This window comes from Numida meleagris, chromosome 23 (assembly GCF_002078875.1).
Source record: "Numida meleagris isolate 19003 breed g44 Domestic line chromosome 23, NumMel1.0, whole genome shotgun sequence".
Taxonomy (NCBI): Eukaryota; Metazoa; Chordata; class Aves; order Galliformes; family Numididae; genus Numida; species Numida meleagris.
Window position 1 is genome coordinate 2177984 of NC_034431.1, and position 22037 is coordinate 2200020.

The following is a 22037-nucleotide window of genomic DNA, read 5'->3' on the forward strand; positions in this document are numbered from 1 at the left end:
GTCAGTTACATAAAGACCATCTGCATTAATCTGATTTAATGGGGATTTAGCTGGCACTGGAGTGAACCTGTTGCTGTTCTAATCTCATTCCAGCAGCACACCACTGTTCTTTAATACTGTTTTTTTTCCCCCCCTCCCTCTGCTGTCCCACTCCATTTGGATCAGACTCCTCCCAGCCACTCCTCCTCTTGCTTTTGCCATCTTCTTCCACGTCTCTGCACCTCCACCACCCAGCACACCCCGCAGTCTGCTGCAGGACCGTGCACCAAGGTCTCCTGCTGCACTGTGGAGCAATCTGCGTGCACATTACCTGCTCCCACGTTGCCTGGTTCTCGGGGCCGCGAGGCACGATGGGTTTTCTCACCTCCAGATGGTGAATGCTATGAAAAGTACACGGGTATCGGGGGGAGAGGGGGGAAGATGGAGCGCTGTATTTTTGGCACTTCTGCCCGAGGCTGAGGAGTTGCGAGGACCGAGCAGCGAGAGGCAAATTAAAACCTTGCATTAATTCCATTAACTATGATCATCTTCTCACCGGGGATGAAGTTAACCGCTCGCCGTTAGTATTATTATCACCAAAAAGTTGCATCAAGATGCCCACGCAACATTAACCCGACCCCGCCGTGCAGATGCGTCGATCCCCCCCCCCTCCCTTGTTCCCCCCCGTGTTGCTGTGACTGCGTGCTGAACCCAGCGAGCCTCCCTTCCTCCTCGTGCTGCCTCCCGGGTGCCTGAGAGAGCAAGGTGCTAAAAGGCAGCGCAGGGCACCAATTTAATTTGCCAAGCCACTGGCTCTGCTGTCACCGCCGCGCGCGGCGCCAGCTGTGCCATTAGTGCCTGCACAGCTGGACTGCTGTGCTCATGGCAGGCAGGGCTGCTCTCCTTTGTCTTGCTGTTGAACCAAGCGCAAACGCGTGATGGAAACACGCGTTGCCCCTTTTAGCTCAGCGTTCTGTTTCGGCGTTGGCGGTGGGTGGAAATGTTGGAGGGTTTGGGCTTTGCCAAGCTCAGGTTTTGTTTTTTGGGGGGAGGGTGGTGTGCTTTGGGTAGTGCTGATGGCTGCTGCGTGCTGCTTTCCGCTCCTTGTTTGGTCCTTCTGCACTGGAGGGGTGGGCACAATTACTGCTTAGTCCCAAAGATAAGGGGAGTCCCTATTGCTCTCTACGAATCCCCAAAAGGAGGTTGTGGTGAAATGGGAGTTGGCCTCTTCTCCCAGGTAACAGCAGTAGGATGAGAGGTGGTGGCCCTGAGTTGTGCCAGGGGAAGATCTCTGGTGCTGATCTGAGCTCTCGCTGTGAGTCTTTGGATGGAGCAGATGACTCTACTCAACTGGGAGATCTGGGGTCTTCCCTCTTGGGTTTGGGTTTGGTTTAACCCTGTTTTCCCCATGGCCCTGGAAACACTGCAGAGGACAGCGAGCTGGACAACACATGTAGAGCGGCTGTGGGTCAATCTCTCACGCCCTCCACATCCCCCCACCTCAACCACATGCTCCCTACGTGCCATGGGGGGACTGATTCAGATTCCTGTTTCCCACCACCGCCCACTGTTGGGGCAGGTGCAGCAGGATTGGGTCCATCCCACCCCACGTGGATCAGCAGCTCTTCCTGCTCTGTGTCACACGGCCTCGGGGTCAGGCAGTGCCAGCCCTTTGCAGTGGGGTGCATTACTTGTCAGGGAGCACCGGTGAGTTACAAGTCTGCAGTGGGTAATTTTTCCTTCTCTTTTGCATGGATTACACTTGTTCTCTGCATGGCCTTTTCAGCAGGGAGAGCAGTTTGGTTACACATTACCTGCACAGCAAAGTGTGCTCTAATTGGCCAAGAATTGGTCCCAAAATGTCAGAGAAAGATTTATTTCCCAGTGCAGCCTCTCCAGGTACTAATTTTTCTATGGGCCGCCAGATAATGGCTCCAGCACACAATAGCTCAGAGTCCCTAATCAGGACACAGAGCTGTAATTGGGTTGAAGGGATTTGAAATCATTAAAGCCACATTCAGGGGAATAAAAAAAAAGGAACCCCTACCTTTCCTCTTCTCTTCTCCCCCCCAAGACAGAGTAACTGTGTTTAATGAGCAGCTCCTGGCACATCACTTGTGATATCCCGGTAATTGTGTCGGCAGCAGAGCAGCCCGAGTGGAGGTTATTGAGCATCCAGAAGTGCCAAAGTCACAGATTCTGCCATTTTGGTGATTTTTGGATCCAGCACCCGGCTGGATGGAGCTGCAGTGAGTCTGACTCTGTGCTTTCTGCTGGCGCTGTGCATCTTCCAGCCACGGTTTGGCTGTCCTTGGAGCCTTACCCCCACGTAGTGCGGTTCCAGGGCTGGGTCTGGTGTCGTCCTATGGGTGAAGTCGGTGAGAACTGATGGAAACGGTTGTGCAGCAGGTTCACTATTCGTGGTGGCAGGTGTGAAGCTGAGAAAAGGTCTCCCTCTCCGCGCGGAGCAGAACTGCTCGCTCCTGCTTGAATTTGCTTTGATTTTTTTTCCCTTCTTCAGCATCCTGCTTCACGCTTCTCACGGTCGATTTTCCTCTTCTTTTTCTTTCACATGGAGCGATTTCTCCAGTGTTTCGAGACGCGTTGAACTCCACTTCTGTCCTCCGAAGCCCCTGCAGACCCACCAGCTCGGTGTCACCCACTCGATGTGCAATGTGCATTTGCTCCGATAGTTCCCGGGGATGGGCACTGTGCTGGCGCCAGGCAGAGCCCGGCTTTGACGTGCCCTGCTGTGACAGCACGCTGCGAGAGCTGCCGCAGCCCCGGGCTGCAACGCTGTCAGAATCTAAATGCAAAAAGGAGAAGTTTGGTTTGGGTCAAACGACACGTTTTGCTGGGCACGGTGTTGGCACGTGTGATGGGAGAGCGGTGGGGCGCAGTTGGGCACCATCGCTGTGTTGAGTCTTTGTTGCCGTCGTGCAATGGGATCCAGGGGGCATTTGGTGGCTGTGAGCAAGGGACCACCACCACCTTGGTCTCTGAGCTGCTGGGTATGAGTGCAGTGCTGTGGCACAGTGCACTGCAGCTCCACGGCTTCGTTTCCCTTAAGCTGCGCGGTGCACCCTGGCCCGCTCTGCGGGGATGGAGAAAAGGTGACGTCAGGAGGGAGGTTCACCGATGTGGGGGAAATATTATGTCCGGGTTTAATTGGCAGCGATTGTTTTGTCTTCTGTACAAAAGCAGCAAATCCCCAGAAGCTGGTCAGGAGCACAGCTGTTTATGGCGAACAGAAGCCGCTGCTTATCTCCTTGTAGCAACCTGTCTCCAGGAGATCACGGCTTAATTAACCGGCGTGTTATCGGAAGTGAAACTGTACAGACATTGTTGGGGGGGGGGAAAAAAAATTAAAAAAAAAAAAAAAGAGGAGATATAAAGTGAAAGGAAGGAGGTGACCTGGGAGCCAAGTGGAGGGAAGTCTGCAGAAAGCCGAGCATGAGGCCGGGTGGCTCTGCACGGGAAGGATGACGCAGGACACGGTGCCAATGCATAACCAAGGGTTCTGCTGGATGGGGTTGTGTGCTTCCAAGGCTCCCGTGGAAAGCCAGCTCCTCCCGACCTCTGCGAACCCAAGCTGCTCCACAGATCAAAGCCGGAGAGACAATAACGCATTTCGAGATGAGAACATCAATTTGTATCCGGCGCGTTTTAATAAATAATTTTTTTTAAAGCCCCGTTCAGCCCTGTCATCTCGAGCCAATTCCGTTTAATATCCAGCCTCTCTGACTGACGGGTTTTTTAACACCGTAATTAGCATCTACGGCTCTTAAAAGCCTTTTGTCGGTATCTCGGTCCTCCTCTGCATTACGGCGTCCCTGCCCCCCTCCTCGCGGCCCCTGTTTGATATTGTTATTCCATTTGTAGTTGTTTATTGTGCCCGCTGAGACAGATGAAAGGCAGGAAGGAGCCGGAGCGATGCTCGGAGGGGCTGTGCAGCTCGCGGGCTCCAGACCCGAATTCTGGCCTCCAAGATCCACGTGTCTGCAAAGCGGACGCGGTTCTTGGTGCGCTTCACCCAGGCTTTGTTGGTTCCTTCCTCTTCGGTTTGGTTTGGAGTTCTTTTAGGGAGGGTGCTTGGCGAGAGCTGAAGTCTTTATCTAACAGCCCGTGGCTCAGAGCTGGGGCTTAAGAGAACAAGGAGAATCCTCTGTAAGTGGAATTAGCGCCCGGTGCGGCGTTTGCCCGCTGTGTGCCATCTGATCCGCGGGAGGAGCGCGGCTCTGTTTTGGGAAGGCAGTGGAGTGTGAGCGTTGGGAACCAGACCTTGTCCAGAGCAGCCAGGTGCTTCCTTCCAGGTTTTGTTCCACTTCGCTGTTGGCTAAAGATGCCCCCGAGGCAAAATCTCAGCTCTGAACAAAAGCCTCAAGTCTGAGCCCGCTCCCAGACTGCAGGTGCTGCTTATCTCGGCCGCGATAAGAATCAAATCTGAAAAGCTGAATCGCTGCTCTGTAGCAGCACCAGACCTCTGACGTTCAATTGCCCTGCAGTGCTTTAAGCCTCGGGTGCATTCGTCTGTCTGCACAATCTGCGAGCACAGCGCATTGCGAGGCTCGTGCTTAACGCTGCACAACTAAATCCTGCCATGACCCCTGCGCCAGGCAGGCCCTACACTTCCCATTTAGCAAGCAAGGAGAGACAGTCTCTGGCTTTCAGTGAAAGCAATGCCAGGACCTGTTTTGCCATTCAAACCATGCCGTCGGAGGCCTGTGTTAAGCTATCACGGAATCCAACAGAGACCACTGTGAGGTGCACTTTGAAGCACGCCCTTTGTGGCAATGAGCAGGCAGCAGTCCGGGGCGCTGCAGCCCCCTGAAGCCCATCCCCATGCCCGTGGACATGCAGCCCCTCCAGCAGCTGCAGGTGCTTGCGTTGCCTGCTTCTGATCGCTGCAGTTCTCCCACGGAGCCATCTGCACAGCTTGCGCCGGCACAGCCTGCAGCAATTTGGACTGCAAAGACCTCGCACCCAGGGAGCCTGGAGCACATGCATTGCAAATCTGCAGAAGACTGGAGCGAAGCACGGGTGCTCGTGCTTGCTTCCTGCTCATTTTGGCAGGTGCTGTGGGTGCTTTCAGGGGGATGCTCTCCATGCCACAGCCAGCAGCCTTGCCAGCTGACGGTTTTGCAGAGTGACATGCCTTGGCACCTTCCCATCCCCAGCTCAGAGCTGGCCCTAGCGCTCTGGCAGGGTTCAGGGGGCTTGCAATAAAGTTTAGGGCCTGTATGTGACTTACTGTTGGCACATGCTGCTGCTTCTTGCTGCTCCAGTCGTATCGCCTCTGGCTCATGGCTGTCTTGCAGCTGCCGGCCCCAAAAATTGGCCTGGAGCTAAAGCTGTGCCTGCAGAGCAAGGCTGAAACCCTTCCCTCCCCTCGGCTTCTTGTGTTAAAGACCGTTTAGTCACTGGGTTTGGTGCCTGCTTGGCAGCAGATTGCTGCACGTCCTCGTAGTCTTGTTTTGTTTTCAGATTGCCTTTTTGGAGATAAACACTAACATCCGCCGGGGAATGATGGACGAGCTCTTCTTTCTGAAGCCTCGCTCGCTTTTCTTTCTGGAGTGCCTGCAAAATGTCAGTCGCTCTTTTCCTGTGTCCTGAGCGCAGGCGCTTGCCCTGCTCCCGGAGCCTTGGGTCGCATCCATTTACACGCAAATCTGCGGAGGTGCGCCGGTTGGGGTGGGTGGGTGGGTGCCCAGTCCTCCCTTTGCTCTGTGCTGGGCTGGAGCCTTTTGAGATCTGGATGTCGAGGCCTGGAAGCAGTTATCAGCAAACTGCAGGTTGCAAGAACTGGCTGTGATGCTCGGAATGAGTTTGCACGGGTGGCCTCTCCGGTCCCTTTACACAGCCCGAGGCTGCAGGAACCACACGGGGCTCAGCAGCTGCTGGGGGTCAGCTCCTGCACAGAGCAGGGGAAAAAGCAGCTGGGAAAGTTGTGCAGGACAAGGAGAGCTGAAGGATGCTGTGCGACGTCAAGGTGAGCAAGGTGATGGCATTTACGCCGGAGATATTTGGAACTCAGGATCTGGGATTAGTGTCAGCTCTCGTGGCAAGCTAAATTAGAAATGCAGAAGCTGTCTCTGTTTATGATATGGGGCTGTTAGGTGCTTCAGGTGCTGTCATTCTTATTTAGGGATATATTTAAGGATTAACAGTAAGAAGTCCGGCATTAGCAGCAGAGAAATGAATGTTAGTGAGCTTAGGCTTGGAGGGCTTATTTTTGATGATCATCATGTGAGCTGCTTTAGGAGAGATGAGCTCCGAGATGGGGAGAGATTCTTGTACTTCCACAGGAAAATAAAACCTTATGCAAGTTTAAATACAGATCAGAACTCAGCAACAATGACGGCTGCATGGGTAAAGCCGTGTAACTCCGATGCCGGTGCCTTTGCTGGCTCAGAATCTGCCGCTCGCAGCATCCTGCCTATTTTTAGTCGCTCTCACTCTCACTCTCTCTTTTTCTTTTTTTTTTTTTTTCCCTTGCAGAATATGCACAATCAAACAACGTCCACAGATTTCTTTGTTCTTTCAAATCGCTCTGCGTTTTTAATTGGCAACCTTTCCGTTTCGCCTTGATCACAGTTGGCTGCAAGTAGGTTACATTTGCTGGGCGTGCTGTCTCAGACACTGGGGCTGGGCTGGAGGAGCAACCTGCTGCTCTTCCCCGGGTGCAGGCACCAACATTTTGTGCTGCAGAACATTTTTTTTCCGAGGTGTAAACTCCACGTTTCACTTTCCTCAACTTTGGTTTCAATATGTGCTGCCCACCACCAGCACTGGCACCAGGGCGAAGCTGTTGAACATTCACAGCTCCTTACATCCTGAGACGGGAGATGATTCTTGCCTGTTTGGGTTTATCGTGGTATTATTATCGTTATTATTATCATTATTACCATCGTCATCATCATAGCTGCTTCTCATTATTTTTCTATACATTCATAGAATGGCTTGGGTTGGAAGGGACCTCAGAGATCCTCCACTTCCAACCCTGGAGGTTGTGAAGCTCAGCCCAAGCTCATCCCTGGGGGTTATTTCAGGTGCACTGTGGGCTGTGTTTCAGCCTTCTGTAGCAGGGGACCAAAGCTGCAGGAGTACCTGATTTTGTGCTCCAAGCAAGTGGTCTTCTGGCCACGTGTCTGCTGCTGGGCCGGGCTGGACAACGCGTCGGTCTCCATTACTTATGCGCTTCCTGAAGCTGAAACAATTGCTATTATCCCACATAACATTGCATGACCTACATTTTTACTTTGAAAGCCTCCAGCTAATAATTAGTTTGAGTTTCGAATTATAAATAAACGCATTTATATTCCAGTTTAAAAAAAAAAAAAAAGGGAGTAGGGGTGCAAGGAAGGCAAGCAAACCTCTTAGCAGATGAAATCACCACCTCTCCCTGCTGGGCTCTGCTTTCTCTCCGTTCCTTTGTCCTTTGGGGTGGGAAGGAGGGAGCGGATTTGAGGAAGGAGGATTTGGGCATTTTCCTGGAAAACTGCAGGAGCTTTGGTGCTGGGGAGGTTTGGGCCATCTGGCTAAATAGGGTCAAGCTCTTCATTGGCAGCATAGGAGAGCTTGGAGGAAAAGCAGAATGGAGTTGGGAGCACTCCAGTGGATTTATCCTTTAGGACAGGGACCCTTAGGAAGAGACCAGGCTGTCCCTTGCCAGATACCCACCATCCACCTCTCCATCCCATATCCAGCTGCAGGGGCCCAAGAGGCTGCGTGGTTGGGATCATTAGTGGGGTATCTTTAAATAGGCGTGGAGCATGATGGGACACCTAGGATCTGATCCACAACCAGTGGAAAAAAGTCTGACCTGAAGGCTCCGAGCATGGCTAACAAGGAAAATGCCGTAACGCACTGAGCCGTGTGGCCCCACGCCGGTAATTGTCATTCTGCTCTAAGCTGGCGATCTGTGTATGCCTTGAAGCAAGACAATTGCTAGCCTTTGTAATTTCCTTTATGGAAAAAAATCCAATCAGACTTAATAGGGACAAGAGCAATAGAGATCTGTGGAAATTAGTGTGAAACCTGTAGGAAAGGGTGGACAATGAGACGTCTCCGGAGCAATCCCGTGGGTGAGTTTTTCCATGCCCAAGGAAGGTTTGTGTTCTCCTGTTGCTTCAGTAACATTTGTCCGTAAGATGTTATCCAAAGCAGTGCTACTTCAGGTGCTGTTTTTATTCAGGAAAATGTCAAATCCTTTCTGGGAACTTACAGTCTTGTTGTCTTGGTAATTTCTTGCAGAAACAAGTTCTATAAAAATCCCCTATTTTCTCGGTGCTAGGTTTTTCTTGTCTATTTTGGATGTAAATATTTATTGGAATACTTAAAAAAAAATTGGGAGCAGCTTTAATAGAACACGTGCGGTGTAATTTCTCCCTCAGAATAGCTCTTGTGAGCTCTTTGAGGCACAGATGGAGGTGGAGAGGTGGCTCACATTTCTGATACTGACCCAGCGCCTTTCGATAAGAGCCCTTGGATGCTGAGATGCTGTCTGGCCCCGTTCTTTCTTCATGCACCGTTTCCTAATCTGAAGTGCAGCAATCTGGGAGGTGCAAGCCCAGTGCTGAGAGGGGTCAGGTTCATTGCAGTGGGATGGGAAGCGCTGTGTTTTCAGGCAGGAGCGGGGCGAGCAGGCTCTCCTCTTTTTGGGATGAGCAATGTCTACCATCGCAAGAAGATCCCCCGAGTCCAAAGGAGCAAGGGTTGGGCATGGAAGCCGGGGCTGCCCTAATAAAACATTTACTGGGGTTTGGAGATACGCTCGCTCCAACACGGCGCATACATATTAAATGATCAAAGTTGGAGGCCTTCGGAGGAGCCGGCTGCTAATCTGATGCAACCCTTGGGCTTTGCTCGCCGCTGGCTGCATGGAAACAGGCAGCAGCTCTGTTTTCCCGTATAAAAGATTTCAGGGGTAAGCCAGGCAGGTCATAGCTCAAGAAGCAATAGGATTTGGTTTCTTAAAGGCTTTGGCAAGAGGGGACTTGGGGAGGTGCTTGGGTGGAGGATGAGTTGGGCTCCATCCCTTGAGTCCATTGCACTCCCGATCCCACTGCACACCATCCCAGCGCTCTGAGAATCATAGAATTCTGTGATTCAGATTTACAAATACTTCACCTTCCGATTCTCACTGCTCCAGTGGTTTGGTACTGATGGCTTTGGCGTTCCGCTCGGTTACAGCATCTTCGCTGCTTCTCCAGCATCTCCCGTGCCTTTCATCTGATTCCTTAACTAGTTTCCATTTAGCGACGGTGTCTTTCTTTTAAGGTACTGAATCTGTTTGATCATCAACAAATTCCTCCCTCTGTTCCTCTGATAAAAAATTAAATCTGGGCACTTTTGGAAGGCTTTCCTCCCCTTCTTTTTTTTTATCTCCTTCTGTGCTCCGTGGGGAGTCAGAAAGCCCTTCTCTAGAAAAATAAATAAAAATTAGAGTTCAAAGTGTGACATCTCCTCTTAAAAAGAAGAAGAGGTTAGGAAGAAGAAACAAAACCACCATATATTCTTACAGATGTGACATCAAAATCGGAAACTATAAAGGACGCGTTTTCAAAGGCTCGCACAGGGACTGAGTTGGTTCAATGGGAAATGGGCAACCAAGAGTCTCTCGTGGTCCTTTGAAAGCGTGTCCCCAAGCCCCCAAGATCCTGTTGTTTTAGCTCAAGTGCGTGTGCCAACTACCACGCTGTGGGCAGCAGGCCTGCTGTGGAGCAGGGAGATGGTATGGTCATGGGAAGCCCTTCCCTAGAATCCCTGTAGGTTCTCCTCCGTCGATGATTTGTTTTGGGGAGGGCGAGCTGCAATCAATCTCTGCTTATCTTGATTGTGTTGTTATCATCTTCTTGAGCTAATTGTGCAAGGGGGTTGGCATGCAGGATGCTGCGCAGGGTTTCTGGTGGTAGGGTCTCTCCTGCTTCCAACGCCCTCATCCAAATATCAGCTGTCCCAAATGGATCCTTCAGTGCAGCAGAGGGGCACTGCCTCGGTTCCCTTGCTGGGATGGGGTTGGGGTTATGGTCCTGGGCTGGCTGTGGACCGGCACCTTCCTCTGCTCCATCTGCCTCCGCGTCACCTTGGATTAATTACAGTACAATGCAATATACATTTATATGGTGTCTGCACAAGTGTCTCTGGGCCCTTTGCAATCTTAAAAATCTAATTAAGGTGCAGCCTCCAACATGAATGCTTATCACCGGGATGTGTACAGCGAGGCAGACGCGGCGTGCCTTCACGTCTCAACCAGGAGCTGAATCCACATTCTCGTGGCATTATTAATTACTCAGCGCCTGGTATCTGAGACGCCAATCGATACCATGGGCCTGGCTGGCTGGGAAGCTTTCAGTGAGCGTGAGGGGATAGGTGATAACCATCAGGGAGAAACGGCTGAGCAGCTCTTCTGCAGTTGGGCTGGGAGGAGGAGGAGGAGGAGGAGCTGCCGTGCAGGACACATGCGCTAGGGCACATTGATCAGGAGGCTGTTTGCATTATGCAGAAATGAGATGGCTGCTTGGGATTTTGGCCCAAGAACGGTGCTGCCCTATTGGGGATGTGGCACTGAGGGACGTGCTCAGTGGGCATAGTGGGATGCGTTGGGGTTGGACTTGGGGATCTTGGAGGTTTACTCCAACCTGGATGATTTTGTGATTCAGTGGAGTTGTAGGTGGCCCCTCTCATTGGTTTCACAAGTGGCTGCAGCCCTTGGGAACACTGAGAGGGAGGGGGGGGAAGTGCCACAAGTGCAACAAAAGCGTAAATAACCAGGAGGAAAAAGGAAAGGAAATGTGAAGAGGCCCTTTAAATATGAGCCTCCAGAGCCCCGAGCCCAACTAGCATTCCCTCAAGTATTCAAATGAGATTGCAGCATCAGATTGGTATGCATTAGGCTGGTCTCAATGAAAATTAACATGTAATTGCTTCAAATGAAGTAAGTGAGGAGGTAATCTGTTCTTAAATTGGATTCGCAGGATTTTGTGGTACCATAATGCAGCTGTGAAATGAAATATATTTTAAGGATGATGTCCTTAAGGGGAGAGGGGAGGAGGGGGTCTGTGCTGGGGAGGGTCCTTTCCCTCCGCCCCTCTTTTGTTTTAGGCCTTCGGGTTTAGTTGTTGTCTGTTGAAAACCCAACGCCAGACCTCGTGCTCTTCTCCAGATGGGTTTCCCTGTGCCGTGCCCACCTCTAGCCTTTGTTTGCAGCTCTCTTTGCTCCCATTTGCCCCTAGCAGCCGCGACCCGCAGCATCCTCCTGCTCGCAGGCCCTGGCTCACCCCTCGCCGCTCCTGTTTTGTGCCTCAGCTTGTGTGGAAAAGCCACTTCAGTGATAATTTTCCACTTGTAATAAGTTAAGTGCATCGCTTCCTTTCGAATACATTTTCAGTGCAGTTAAGCTCAGCAGTCCCTTGCCTGTGTGCTTAGTTAAATGCGCTCCTTTGCAGACCGTTGGGGTAGATGGCTTCACTTTATTCCTGGGCCATTAGTGTCAATTGTGCAAAGCAGAAGCGGGATTTATTCCGGGGGCACAGCTCATAATTGAGCGAGTTCAGCGCTGGGGATCAGCGCTAACTGCCGGGAGTGTGGTGTGGAGGAACTTCCCCAGCGGGCTGCTGGCAGCTCCGGAGCTCTCTGGGGCCTCCAGTGGGGGTAATGGGGCTCGGGATGCTCTGCACAGGGTCCCCCTCGGCCCAGCCTTTGGTTCCATGCACTGTGGGCATCCTAGATCCTGGCTGCGGGGCACGCAGAAGGCACGGAACCAAGGGATGGAGAGTGGGAGGAGACATAATTTCACAGGGTTTAACTGCCGTGCGATGCTGGCAGGGAGGTGATGAGATCATTAGGGAGTTCTTTTCTTCGTGCATCCTTTCCCATGAGTCCTTTCGAGTCCTCTCAAGCTTGCAGACCTGGTGTGGGGTGATGCTGTCCCTTTTGTAGCTACCTCTGGGGAAGGGGTGGCTTTTGTCCGTGGTTGTTTGCCCGCTGGCATCCAGGAGCCCCAAGCAATAGTTCACCTGCTCTGCAAAATAAAAAAAAATTGAGAAAATCAGCAGGAACAAAAGGTGCACAGCTCGCGGGAGGCCCTGAGCTCAGTGCTGGAGCTCCCTGTTGGGGCAGCACCTCATTAGTAACCCAGCCGTGTCCCCGCACAGCTGCCTCCACGCATCTCAGTGCTGGCGTCACCTCCCTGGCAGCATCAGCACTTTTGGAGGGCACCCAAAGCAGATGGGCCAGGAGCGAGCCCCAGCCTCGGGGACAGGGACTGGGTTGGGGACACGTGTCCTCTGCGTGCTGCCTGCACGGCTGCTTTGTCACACAATCCTCCGAGATGGAAGACGCCGTGGATGTGCAGAGCCCTGTTGTTAGCAGAGACAATAGGAGGATAAATAGAAAGGCTGGATGAGCCGAGCAGGGGAGCAGGGGACTTGGAAAGGTGCTGGTGCACTGCTGCATTGCAGAGAGAGAAAGAGTTTTGCAGGCACGCCATCCCTGCCTGCTGCATCGTGACCTGCTGCTCTGCACCAGCGTCTCCCAGTGCCGGGGCTGCTCTGTGCCCAGCTCTGTGCTCCCCAGCACACTGCAGAGGGGGGGGTCCGCTCTCTCCCTCCCTCCCCAGTCCTCCTTCCTCCTGTTTCTTTGGCGTTTGCCACGAAGGCAGAGCACTGGGAGTTGTTTGCAGCACTGAATCCCGGGCAATGAACCAAGGCGGATCTTTCCGAGCCCAGTATATTATTATTAATGTAATTAGCGTGAATCATTTGCATGTATAAACTTTCCATTGAGGAGATCAGGTACTTTACAAACATGCATTAACTCTCCCTCCCTGGGAAGGAGGTGCCAGCTTTGTTCAAACCTTGCAGAGGGCAGAACTGAAGGGCAGGGATGTGCTGCAGGTTGGTGAGAGCAGGGGAAGGGCAGAGCCTCAGGGCTCCGTGTGCACCAAGCGAGGTGAAACCTGGGAGAGGAAGCACAAAGGGTTTTATTTCCCACTTCTGAGCGCTGCTTTGCACCAAGGTGGGAGCTGATCTTAAGGCAACCTTGCTGTGGTTGCTGGGGGGCTGGAGGTAGGGACCCCCCCCATTCCTGCTGAGTTCATTACTGGGCCGGGTCCCTTTGGTCAGGAGGTGATGGCCAAACCTCGGCTGCCACCGCAGCAAGAACATCACAGGGAAGTCTATGAGAGCAGTGGGACCGTGCCGGAATGGGATTGAGCTGTTCACAGCCAGGCCTTTAATTAATCATAATAAATAACAATAAAATGTGATAATCACAGAAATAAATCTAAGATGTGAAGCTCTGCCTCGGGCGGTGAGCTGGTTTCGTTGATCACGTACAGCGCAATGGTGATGCAGGAACGGGAGGTGCTGGGGGGGGGTCAGTCCAGGGATGGCTCCAGAATCCAGAGTTGCCTGGAAACTGCAGAATCGGACTGGAAATTGCTGGATTAGACTGGGAAAAAAAAAAAAAAGCAAAATCCACCGAGGCTGCTTGGTGGTGAGTGGATGCCATGGTGCAACACGTGTGAAGCTCCATCAGGTGGTGTGGATGTGGGCAGGGGGTTTCCGCAGGGTGGGTGCTGAGACCCCATCCCTGTCTCTGCACCCCGGGATGGAGCTGGTGTCCTGATAATTGCCATGAAAGCAGCAATCAGGTTGCTAATTTTACCGAGCTCTTTTCAGTTCTAATTAGCATTATTCATTTCTTGTGTGTCCTGCTGGGTTGAGACAATCTGTGCTCTCCAGCCCAGCCCTCCGAAACACCAGCGAGCTGCGCAGGAGGCAACAAAAAGTGTTGTGTGCCAATTACTACACTTCAGTAATTAAAAACCTCCTTCCCCCCGCTGCCGGGCCACTTCCTCTCCAACATTTCTGTGTGCAAACTCGAGAAAGCAAAGAGAAATTTGGACAGGCATCATCGCCTGTGCAATCTGTGCTGGAAACACGGGGAGGTGCCGGGGGCTGTGTGAAGCGTGGCATGAGGGCAGGGCTCCCAGCCTGCGTGCCATGGTGATTGTTTTCCTGATGTGTGATGGTGGGATGCTGGGATGCAGGTTGGTTGGGGTTCTGATGGACTGGGGGGTGGTTGGCCAAACCCGGACGCGTTGGGAGATGCTGGATTGTGTTGGCAGCATTTCCATCTCCCATAGGAGAAACGGAGAGGGAGAAGGCTCATTGCTCTGCGTGGTCTTGGAGGAGAAGGCCTTGCTTTCTGAGCAGGAACGTAGCTGGGATTAAGGAGCTTGAGGAAGAAAATGAGCTCATTGGTGCTTAATTATTTTGACATCCTTTTTGGAGGCCAGCTCCGTGTTCCGGCCCGCCTGGGGACATAGAACTGTAGGATGGCTTAGGTTGGAAGGAACGTTACAGATCATCCCGTCCCAACCTCTTTCCCCTCTCTCCCCATCACAGGGCGGGGGGAGTGGGGGGCATCCCTCGCTTTGCAGCATCTCTGGGCATCGCTCCGTGCCAGGTGCGGGGCGGAAGGGAGCGCGGCGGTGCCTCTGCTGCCCACCTGTGCCTGGAGCTCCATTTCCAGCCCCCGCCAACAGCTTTCCACTCGGCTGCCCCGGGATGGATGGGAGCAGATGGAGGGGTGGGAATGCTGCGAGGAGGGGGCGAGCCACGGGGACCCGAGTGCTTGTGCAAAGGGGAATGGGCATGGCAGGCTGGAAGGAGAGCATCGGGGAGGCTGCATCCTGCCCTGCAGCCCCGGTTCCTGTCATATTGAAGTCATTTGCTTGTCCTGGCCTTACCTGCAGCGGGGAGGGGCACGGAGCCCTCCCCAATGGCAGCCAGCTCGGAAATAGCGCGTGGTACCCGCAGGTCACAGCGCCTCGTCCCCAGAGCCGTTCTGCTGTGCATGGCACAGATTGGCTCGGGAGCTTGGAGAGGAAGGAAATAAAATAAAATAACAAGTTTAAGCTTGCCGATCCCAGGGACAGAGGAGCGTGTCTGGGTGATAAGAAGAGATTGCGACCGGGTGCTGTGAAGGGCGAAAGCACTTATTTCACTGTTGCCTCATGCGTTACCTGAGCCCCGTTGCTTCTCAAAAGCACTTAAATGCCCATATGATAGAGGGAATGCTTGGATTACACACTGTCTGGCTCCATTATTATCCAGGGATCTCCAAACTGATGCATTTCACAAAAAAAACTGGCGTGGAGGAGGAGAGAGGAAATATATATATTTTTAGTTCAGCCTTCTTATGAGTCCTCAGTGATGATCTCTGCAGAAGAGACTGGGCTGAGGAATTCAGGCTGCACTGGGGTTCCCATTGCCCAGCAATGCAGCTTTAGCAGAGGGGTGGACACCCCTTTTCTCGTGTAGAAGCACTGCAGGAGCCTATTGCATTGCATTGGGATGGTCAGGCCAGGGCCGATGAGCAAATACCCACCTGTATTTCATTCAGACCCCATTGGTCTAAGCTGCCAGCGTTGAGGTCTAGAGCACAATATAATAAAACTGTCCTTTGGGGTGAGATCCCAAGTTTTATTCAACGTGAGAAACTCAATTCTGAGGTTTTACTCAAGTTGTAAAGCAGCTGAGAGCAAGCAAGAGCAGAGTTCTTGGTGTTCAGCCCAGGCTGAATCTATCACTTTTTTTTTATGAAGATAATAAAAATCTGCTTGCATTTAATTTATTATTATCGTCATATCATTATGGAACAGCAGTGAAATTGGTTAATTTATCAGATGTTTTTCACAGCAGAGAGGGAGGACGGTCCGACCGCTTCGGTCCTGGCAGGTCCACAGGGTTCAGACGTCCCCCTTGATGGGGACTCGCATCTCCTCTGCCAGAGGTTGGATGTTTGGATCAGGGTGGTTTTCCAGCTCCTTCTGCAGCCGGAGGGATGCCTCCGAGAGGAGGATGGCGGGGAGGAGGCGGCTTGTCCCCCGGGTGTCTGCTGGCAGAGCTGAGCACAGTGAGCTCTCACGACCGCGCGCTTCTCTGCATCTCCCTCCCACGCCTATAGAATGGGAATAATGGCATCGCCCACCTCCTGGGGAGAGTCGGGACATGGAAATGAACTGGGGGTGGTGTGGCTCTTCTTGTAAACACTCTGTGCAAGCCCACGTGAGATACACAAACCCTCGAGGAGGAGGAGAGCAGCAGCACCGTGAGGAGGAGGCTCATGGGGGTGGACTGTGTCCCACCAAGGCCAACTGCAGCGTGAACAGGATTCATTGCACACAGGAGGGGGCACATCTTGCAGCTTGTTCCCTGCCTGAAGTCCCCTTTACCCAACTTCCTATGATAAGATTTGGGCCGTTTCCGTGGGGTGCTGCCTCTCCTTGATGCCATGCATTCCTTCCAGAGGCTGCCGCTCTCTTTTGGTGCCTCCGAAGTTAATTTGCATCCCAGCCAGTGCACAAATAATGGAGTAGATTGGGGAGAATATAAACAGTGGAGCTTAGGCTGAGTGGTTTTATGGAAGGACATTATCTGCTGTCGCTGGCATCCAGTAAAGCTCGACTGGGTTCTTTAATCTCCATCTTTCTTGGAAGGAAGCTGGCTTTGGGGTCTGGACGTTTCTGCTGCCTGGGGAAGGGTCTGCAGAGCAGGCAGCCTCGGGGCTGGGACCTTCATGGCAGGATGTGAAAGTGACATGGTGGTTTGGGGATGGAGCTGCAGGCTCCTGTTAGGTGTGCACCATGTTGTCTTCTAGGGAGCTCGCTTTGTTAACAAGGCTGGAAATAGGAGAGTTCTGCCGCTGAAACATGCCTGGGTGGGTGAAGCGTTTAGCTGGGTGAGGTACAGTAAGTGGAGGAGATGCAGCGATGCAGGTGATGGGAAGGAAGAACTGACAGCAAGGACAAGTGGCAGGAAGCTCCAGGCTTCTCTTCAGGGTGTTTCAGAGCTGGCTTTCTCCTGAGATGAATTCTCCCTTCTCCTTTGTGAAGCACAACGAGCCGCCCTCCCTGCACTGCTCTGCGCTGCTCTGCCTGGCGGGGGGACCTGGTGGTTGGAGGGAGAAGCGGTGGTTTGGGCAGCGGGGAGCTGCCCGTGTCCTCCCAGTAGGTGTGGTTTGGGGTCAGCATGGAGGTTTGGGGCAAGGAGCAAATGGAAACCTGGGGGCTACGGGTTGTACGGTGAACGGTCCTGGATGGCTGTGACCTGCAATAACTGTGAAGCTCTTGGGGCAAGCTCTTGAGCCAGTTTAGGTGGATATCAGTGCCCTGAGCACAGCAGAGTGCTCGGTGCCCAAAACTTCTGAAAATGGTGAGGAGTGAGGCTGGGAAAGGGTGATGGCAGCATGTTAACTAACAGGTCTCCTCTGCCCCCAGGTGCTCCGTGGACAACCGCGTCACCCGCGTGGCCTGGCTGAACCGCAGCAGCATCCTCTATGCCGGCAATGACAAGTGGTGCTTGGACCCGAGGGTGGTGCTCCTGGCCAACACCAAAACCCAGTACAGCATCCAGATCCACGACGTGGATGTGTACGATGAGGGGCCCTACACCTGCTCTGTGCAGACAGACAATCACCCCAAGACATCGCGCGTGCACCTCATCGTGCAAGGTAAGGGGAAGGGGCTTTGAGGAGGGGGTGGGCTCAGCGCTTCGACTTTCTCCTCCTTTTTGCCGTGGTGTCTTCTCCTCCCATTGCTCCTGCTGTGAAGACAGCTTGGTGCAAGCATGGAAGGTGATCCAGGCTCGGAGGGTCCACATGAGGTTGGGCAGTGCTGGATTGTGAGCATGGTGGCGATGGGCTGACGGTTGGACTTGGTGATCTTAGTGGTCTTCTCTAACCTTAATGATTCCATGATGTTTGCAGTCACATTTACCCAACTTACATGTAGTAGTCATGGGACTCTGGTACAGGCATCTCTGCCTCCCAAAATAATCACTGCTAAACCCACGTTACTGTTTTTTTTTTGTTGTTGTATTTTGATGCTTTTTTTTTTTTTTCCCCAGTGCTGGAGGCAATGCTGAAAGTAAAACTTGTGTTGGGGGAAAAGAAAGAGCAAGCAGATTTGTGTACTGTGCGGGGGTGTGTGTGTGCCTAGCAACAATATGTGTTTGTGTGTTAAAACTCCTGCGAGGAGGAGGAGGAGGGATGGCGTGGGGTGGCAGAGCACGTGGTGGCCAAGCACATCTCGGTGAGGCTGCCAACCCCAGAGGTGTTTGTGAGCCCATGGACCCACAGCAGGGAATGGATGGGCACAGCTCCGCAGGTGTAGGGACACGCGCTGGGCAAGGGACCTATCCTGCTGCATGGAGACAGTGTACAGGGGATCGATGGAGAATTTCTGATCCCTTGCTAGCAACCCTTTTTTTCCTCCTCCTCCTTCTGTGATTTGGCCAGAAGCCCTCTTAGCATGACACACCAACTCGAGTATTGGAATCTCATCTCGGGCTAATTTTCGAATGCTGATGGGTGTATTGATTTGGAAACAAGCAGGGTTAAAAAGGCATTGGTCTTGTACACAGAGCTGGGTTGAGCTAATCCGCCGTCAATATGCCAGGCCTGAGCATAATTGACAGCCTAATGAATAGAAGGGGGGGAAAAACCCAAACCCGGCCTTTCCCCCCTCCTTCCCCTTCCGTTTTGTCTTTCCTCTTCGAGCCATCAAGCAAACTAAACACAGCCGGACTTTCTCCATCTCCATTAACCACGGAGAGAAAGCGGATGTGTGGCCATCCTGGGTCTTTGCTGTTTATCTTGCAATCTGTTATTACCTGCCTGCATTTCTTAAGCCAAAGTCGATCACCCGCAAGTTCCGAAGTTGCTATCAGGCGCTGGGGTGATGCAATTTATATTGGCTCCCTTCTGATTCCAGTTTCCTGACCGGTTTCCCGTATCACCAGACACTCAGGCTCATCCCTCCTGTGTCTTGCTGTAGCATTAGGGAGAGATGTTTGGATGCGGGAGGAAAAGGTCACATCTTAATTCCCTGCAGTGGTACAGTGGAGGACTCAGTGACGGACTCAGCCCTGTAATGTACTGAACATCCTTGTTGCTGGTGGTGGAAATGCTGGGAGCACAGCTCCTCATTTTGAGAGTTATTGCTTGTCTTGTTCAGCCCGTTCTTGGGTGGGATGTGGGAATAACGTGTTCTGCAGCAGTGTGCTAGGACAGGGCGTGGAAGTGAGAGTTGTGCTCAACAAAGGGGGGATTGCTGGAGTGACCCCAATTGAAGATGAGTGCATCCCACCTGCCCCCAGGTACAAGGGATGTCCATATGGAGGGAGCTTGGAGCTCGGGCATCCCTCATGGGGCTTCTTGAGGGAGTGGGTCTGTGGAAGAAAGAGCAAAATATAGAAGAGGGACAGGGTGGGAGAAGGAGCTTTCTGTAGGATGTGAGCGTTGGTAATGGTCCCTCATGGGAGAGGCAACTGAAAGCCATTGGGAACCCGAGGATGGCCGTGCTGCAGCAAGGGAAGCGCCGCGCATTTATTTCTAGGATGACTCTATTGATGGCTGAGATCCCAAAATAGGTGGGTAGAAGGCACCTCCAGAGCTAATTTAGCCTGTCCCCCTGCAACGAGGCAGGGACAGCGCCGGCAAACATTTGTGAGAGCTATTCTTGAAAATCTCTAACAAAGCAGGTTCTTCCATCTCCCCAGACAATCTATTCTACTGCTCTGCTCCATTTATAATTAGGAAATGTATGGCTATGGCTAATATCTAGCCTAAACCCTCTTTGTTGCAAATGAAGTGGAGTTTTTCTCATCCTATCCCCAGCGGACGTGGGGAACAATTGATCAATGTCCTCTTTGTTACAACCTTTTGCTTTTGGGAAGGTTGTTATCGTGTTGCCCCTTAGCCACCTTCTTTCTGAACCGACTCGAGCCCTCTTTCTCCCACCTTTCCTTGTTGGTCAGGCTTTCAGAAACACTCGTCACTCTTGAAATCCTTCCCCTGAAAGGCAAAAGGTGATGGCTGCTGATCCAGGAATAGCAGATCAGCGCGCCTCAGCGCTAATATGGGACAAATGAGCCCGGGAACGAGACAACAGCCCCACGGCACTGAATGCATCAAAGTTCGGACCTGCTATTTCGGGGACTGCTTTAAGTGAGGTCAGGCTCGGTGTTGGTGATGTGAAATTGATGTGAGGCAGCAACATCACTGCAGAAGGTGCAAAGTGCAAGAAACAAGCTCCCAGCCACCTCCTGCCTGCTCGGTGCGGAGCTGAAAATGAAGTGCTGGGGCAGTGCCCGTGTTGTCTGCAGAGCCTGGGAGGCGGCCCCTGCACATCCCGCCTGTTCATCACGGATTTCTTCTCAGGAGGGGCTGCTGCTGCAGGACCACAGCACAGGGAGGCATCGGAGTCTGTGTTTTCAGCAGTGTGCTCAGGCTCTGAGGGCACACATGGGGTGAAGACGGGGAGACAACACCCAGCAAAGCCCAGCTTGCAGCGTGCAGGTGTTATTGGCACAGGCTGCCCAGGGAGTGGCGGGGTCACCGTCCCCAGGGGCCTTAAAGAGCAGCTTTAAGAGATGTGGCACTGAGGGACGTGGTCGATGGGCACGTTGGGATGGGTTGGGGCTGGACGTGGTGATCCTAGAGGTCTTTTCCAACCAGAATGATTCCGCGGTGATTCTATGAGCAAGCTCTGCGCGTAGAGAGATGTGCAAACCCAGGGCAGAGAAGAAGGCTTCAGATTGGCCCCATTGACCTTTGAAGAGTAACGCTCTCCTCTCCTCCTTCCCCACGTGGGTTTATTTAACACACAGCTCCTTCTCCCTCTCCCCCAGGGCACTCCAGCTATTTAAGCCTCTGTTCTCCAGGTCGCTGGGCTGAAAAGCGAGAGGAGAGGGAGGAGGAGGACGGTGTCTGGAAAGCTCTTATTTGTATTGATAATAAGCCGTCTCCGGCGCGCGCCTGCACAACACTCCCACTGCCTTGTAAGATGCATTATGGAAAGTTGGCCTTATCTCGGCGCTGGAAATGGACTTGGTGAAGGAGGCACGGTGCTGCCGGAGTTTAATCTCACTTAGACACGCGAATTTGCATGATAGAAAATGGTGGAATTTTAGTGCTTAGAAAGAAAGCAGGAAAAAGAAAATGAAAAGGGGAATGCAACTGGGGGATATTAGCACTTTCCGTTGCTTTATCACTTCCTTTGGCCCTATCTGGCTCTTTCTGTTGTCACCATTGCAAGTAATCACCCCTCCCCTTTTGTTTGGTGTAAATGAGTTTTCCCACTCCTTCCTGGGCTGGCCTTAATCTGCAAATCCCTGCCTTTGTATGGGAACTAATTACCTGTTTGCTAGAGTCGGGGGCAGCGGGCACAAGTGCCCAGGGATGGGAGCTGGCACTGGAGTGGCACCTTGCCCCATGCAGCGCTGTCACCCCACAGCATCACTGCCAAGGTGTGTTCTGGAGAGATAAAGCAGCTGATGGGGCTCACAGCCCCGCCCCGGCTTTGTTTCAAGCCTTGAACTCTGCTCAATTAATTTTCCTTTGATGCTGTAAGCCCCTTTGGCTCATGGGAGGTTGGGAATAACTTTTTGAGGGCACTGCTGCTGGCTGCCTGGCACCAGAGTGGGCGAGGAAGGGTTCGCGTGGTAGTGCAGGCTGGGAGGATCAGACCCTGCAGCTGGAGTTGCTCTTGTCCAAAGGCAGCTTGCAGGTAAAACAGGGCAGATGGGGATGCTTCCTCATGATGAGGGCTGGTCACTGGGTCTGGTCACTTCTCTTGGAGCAAGAAATGGGATTTTGGGGGTTTAACCCTCAGGTTGAACCCAAGTGGCCGGGTACCCAGCTTGGGGCTGGGCGGGCTGTCACGGGCCCCAAGAGTCACTTGACCCCTTTGCAAATCAATTTAACATCTGCAAGGCAGAGATAATAATTGTCACCTACTTCACAGGGGGGGTTGATGAGGATTAATTTGGTAATGTCAACGGAGGTCTTTGAAGATGGAATGCGCTATCTGAGAGCAGAGTGTTATTATTAATTAGCAATTATAGCGTGGGGCAGGATGGGGGGGAAACAGACTCCAGAACTTGCACCGAGCACTGGTCCCTGCCCTCGCTGCAATTTCGGGCTCTCCTGGTGCTAGAGGGACCAAGTGTGCTGGCCTCCACTAGGAACGTGTCCTGGAGTGCATCCTC

General features: G+C 52.6%; 1 protein-coding gene across 6 annotated transcripts in view; it reads left to right on the plus strand.

Annotated features, from left to right (window-relative positions):
• Positions 1–22037, plus strand: part of LOC110387644 (protein CEPU-1) — a 320486-nt gene that overhangs the window by 262089 nt on the left and 36360 nt on the right. For all 6 annotated transcript variants that reach the window (XM_021375988.1, XM_021375986.1, XM_021375989.1 and 3 more), the window contains one exon: positions 17267–17499. In XM_021375988.1, coding sequence (XP_021231663.1) covers positions 17267–17499 — 233 coding nt within the window. The remainder of the gene's footprint in view (positions 1–17266; positions 17500–22037) is intronic.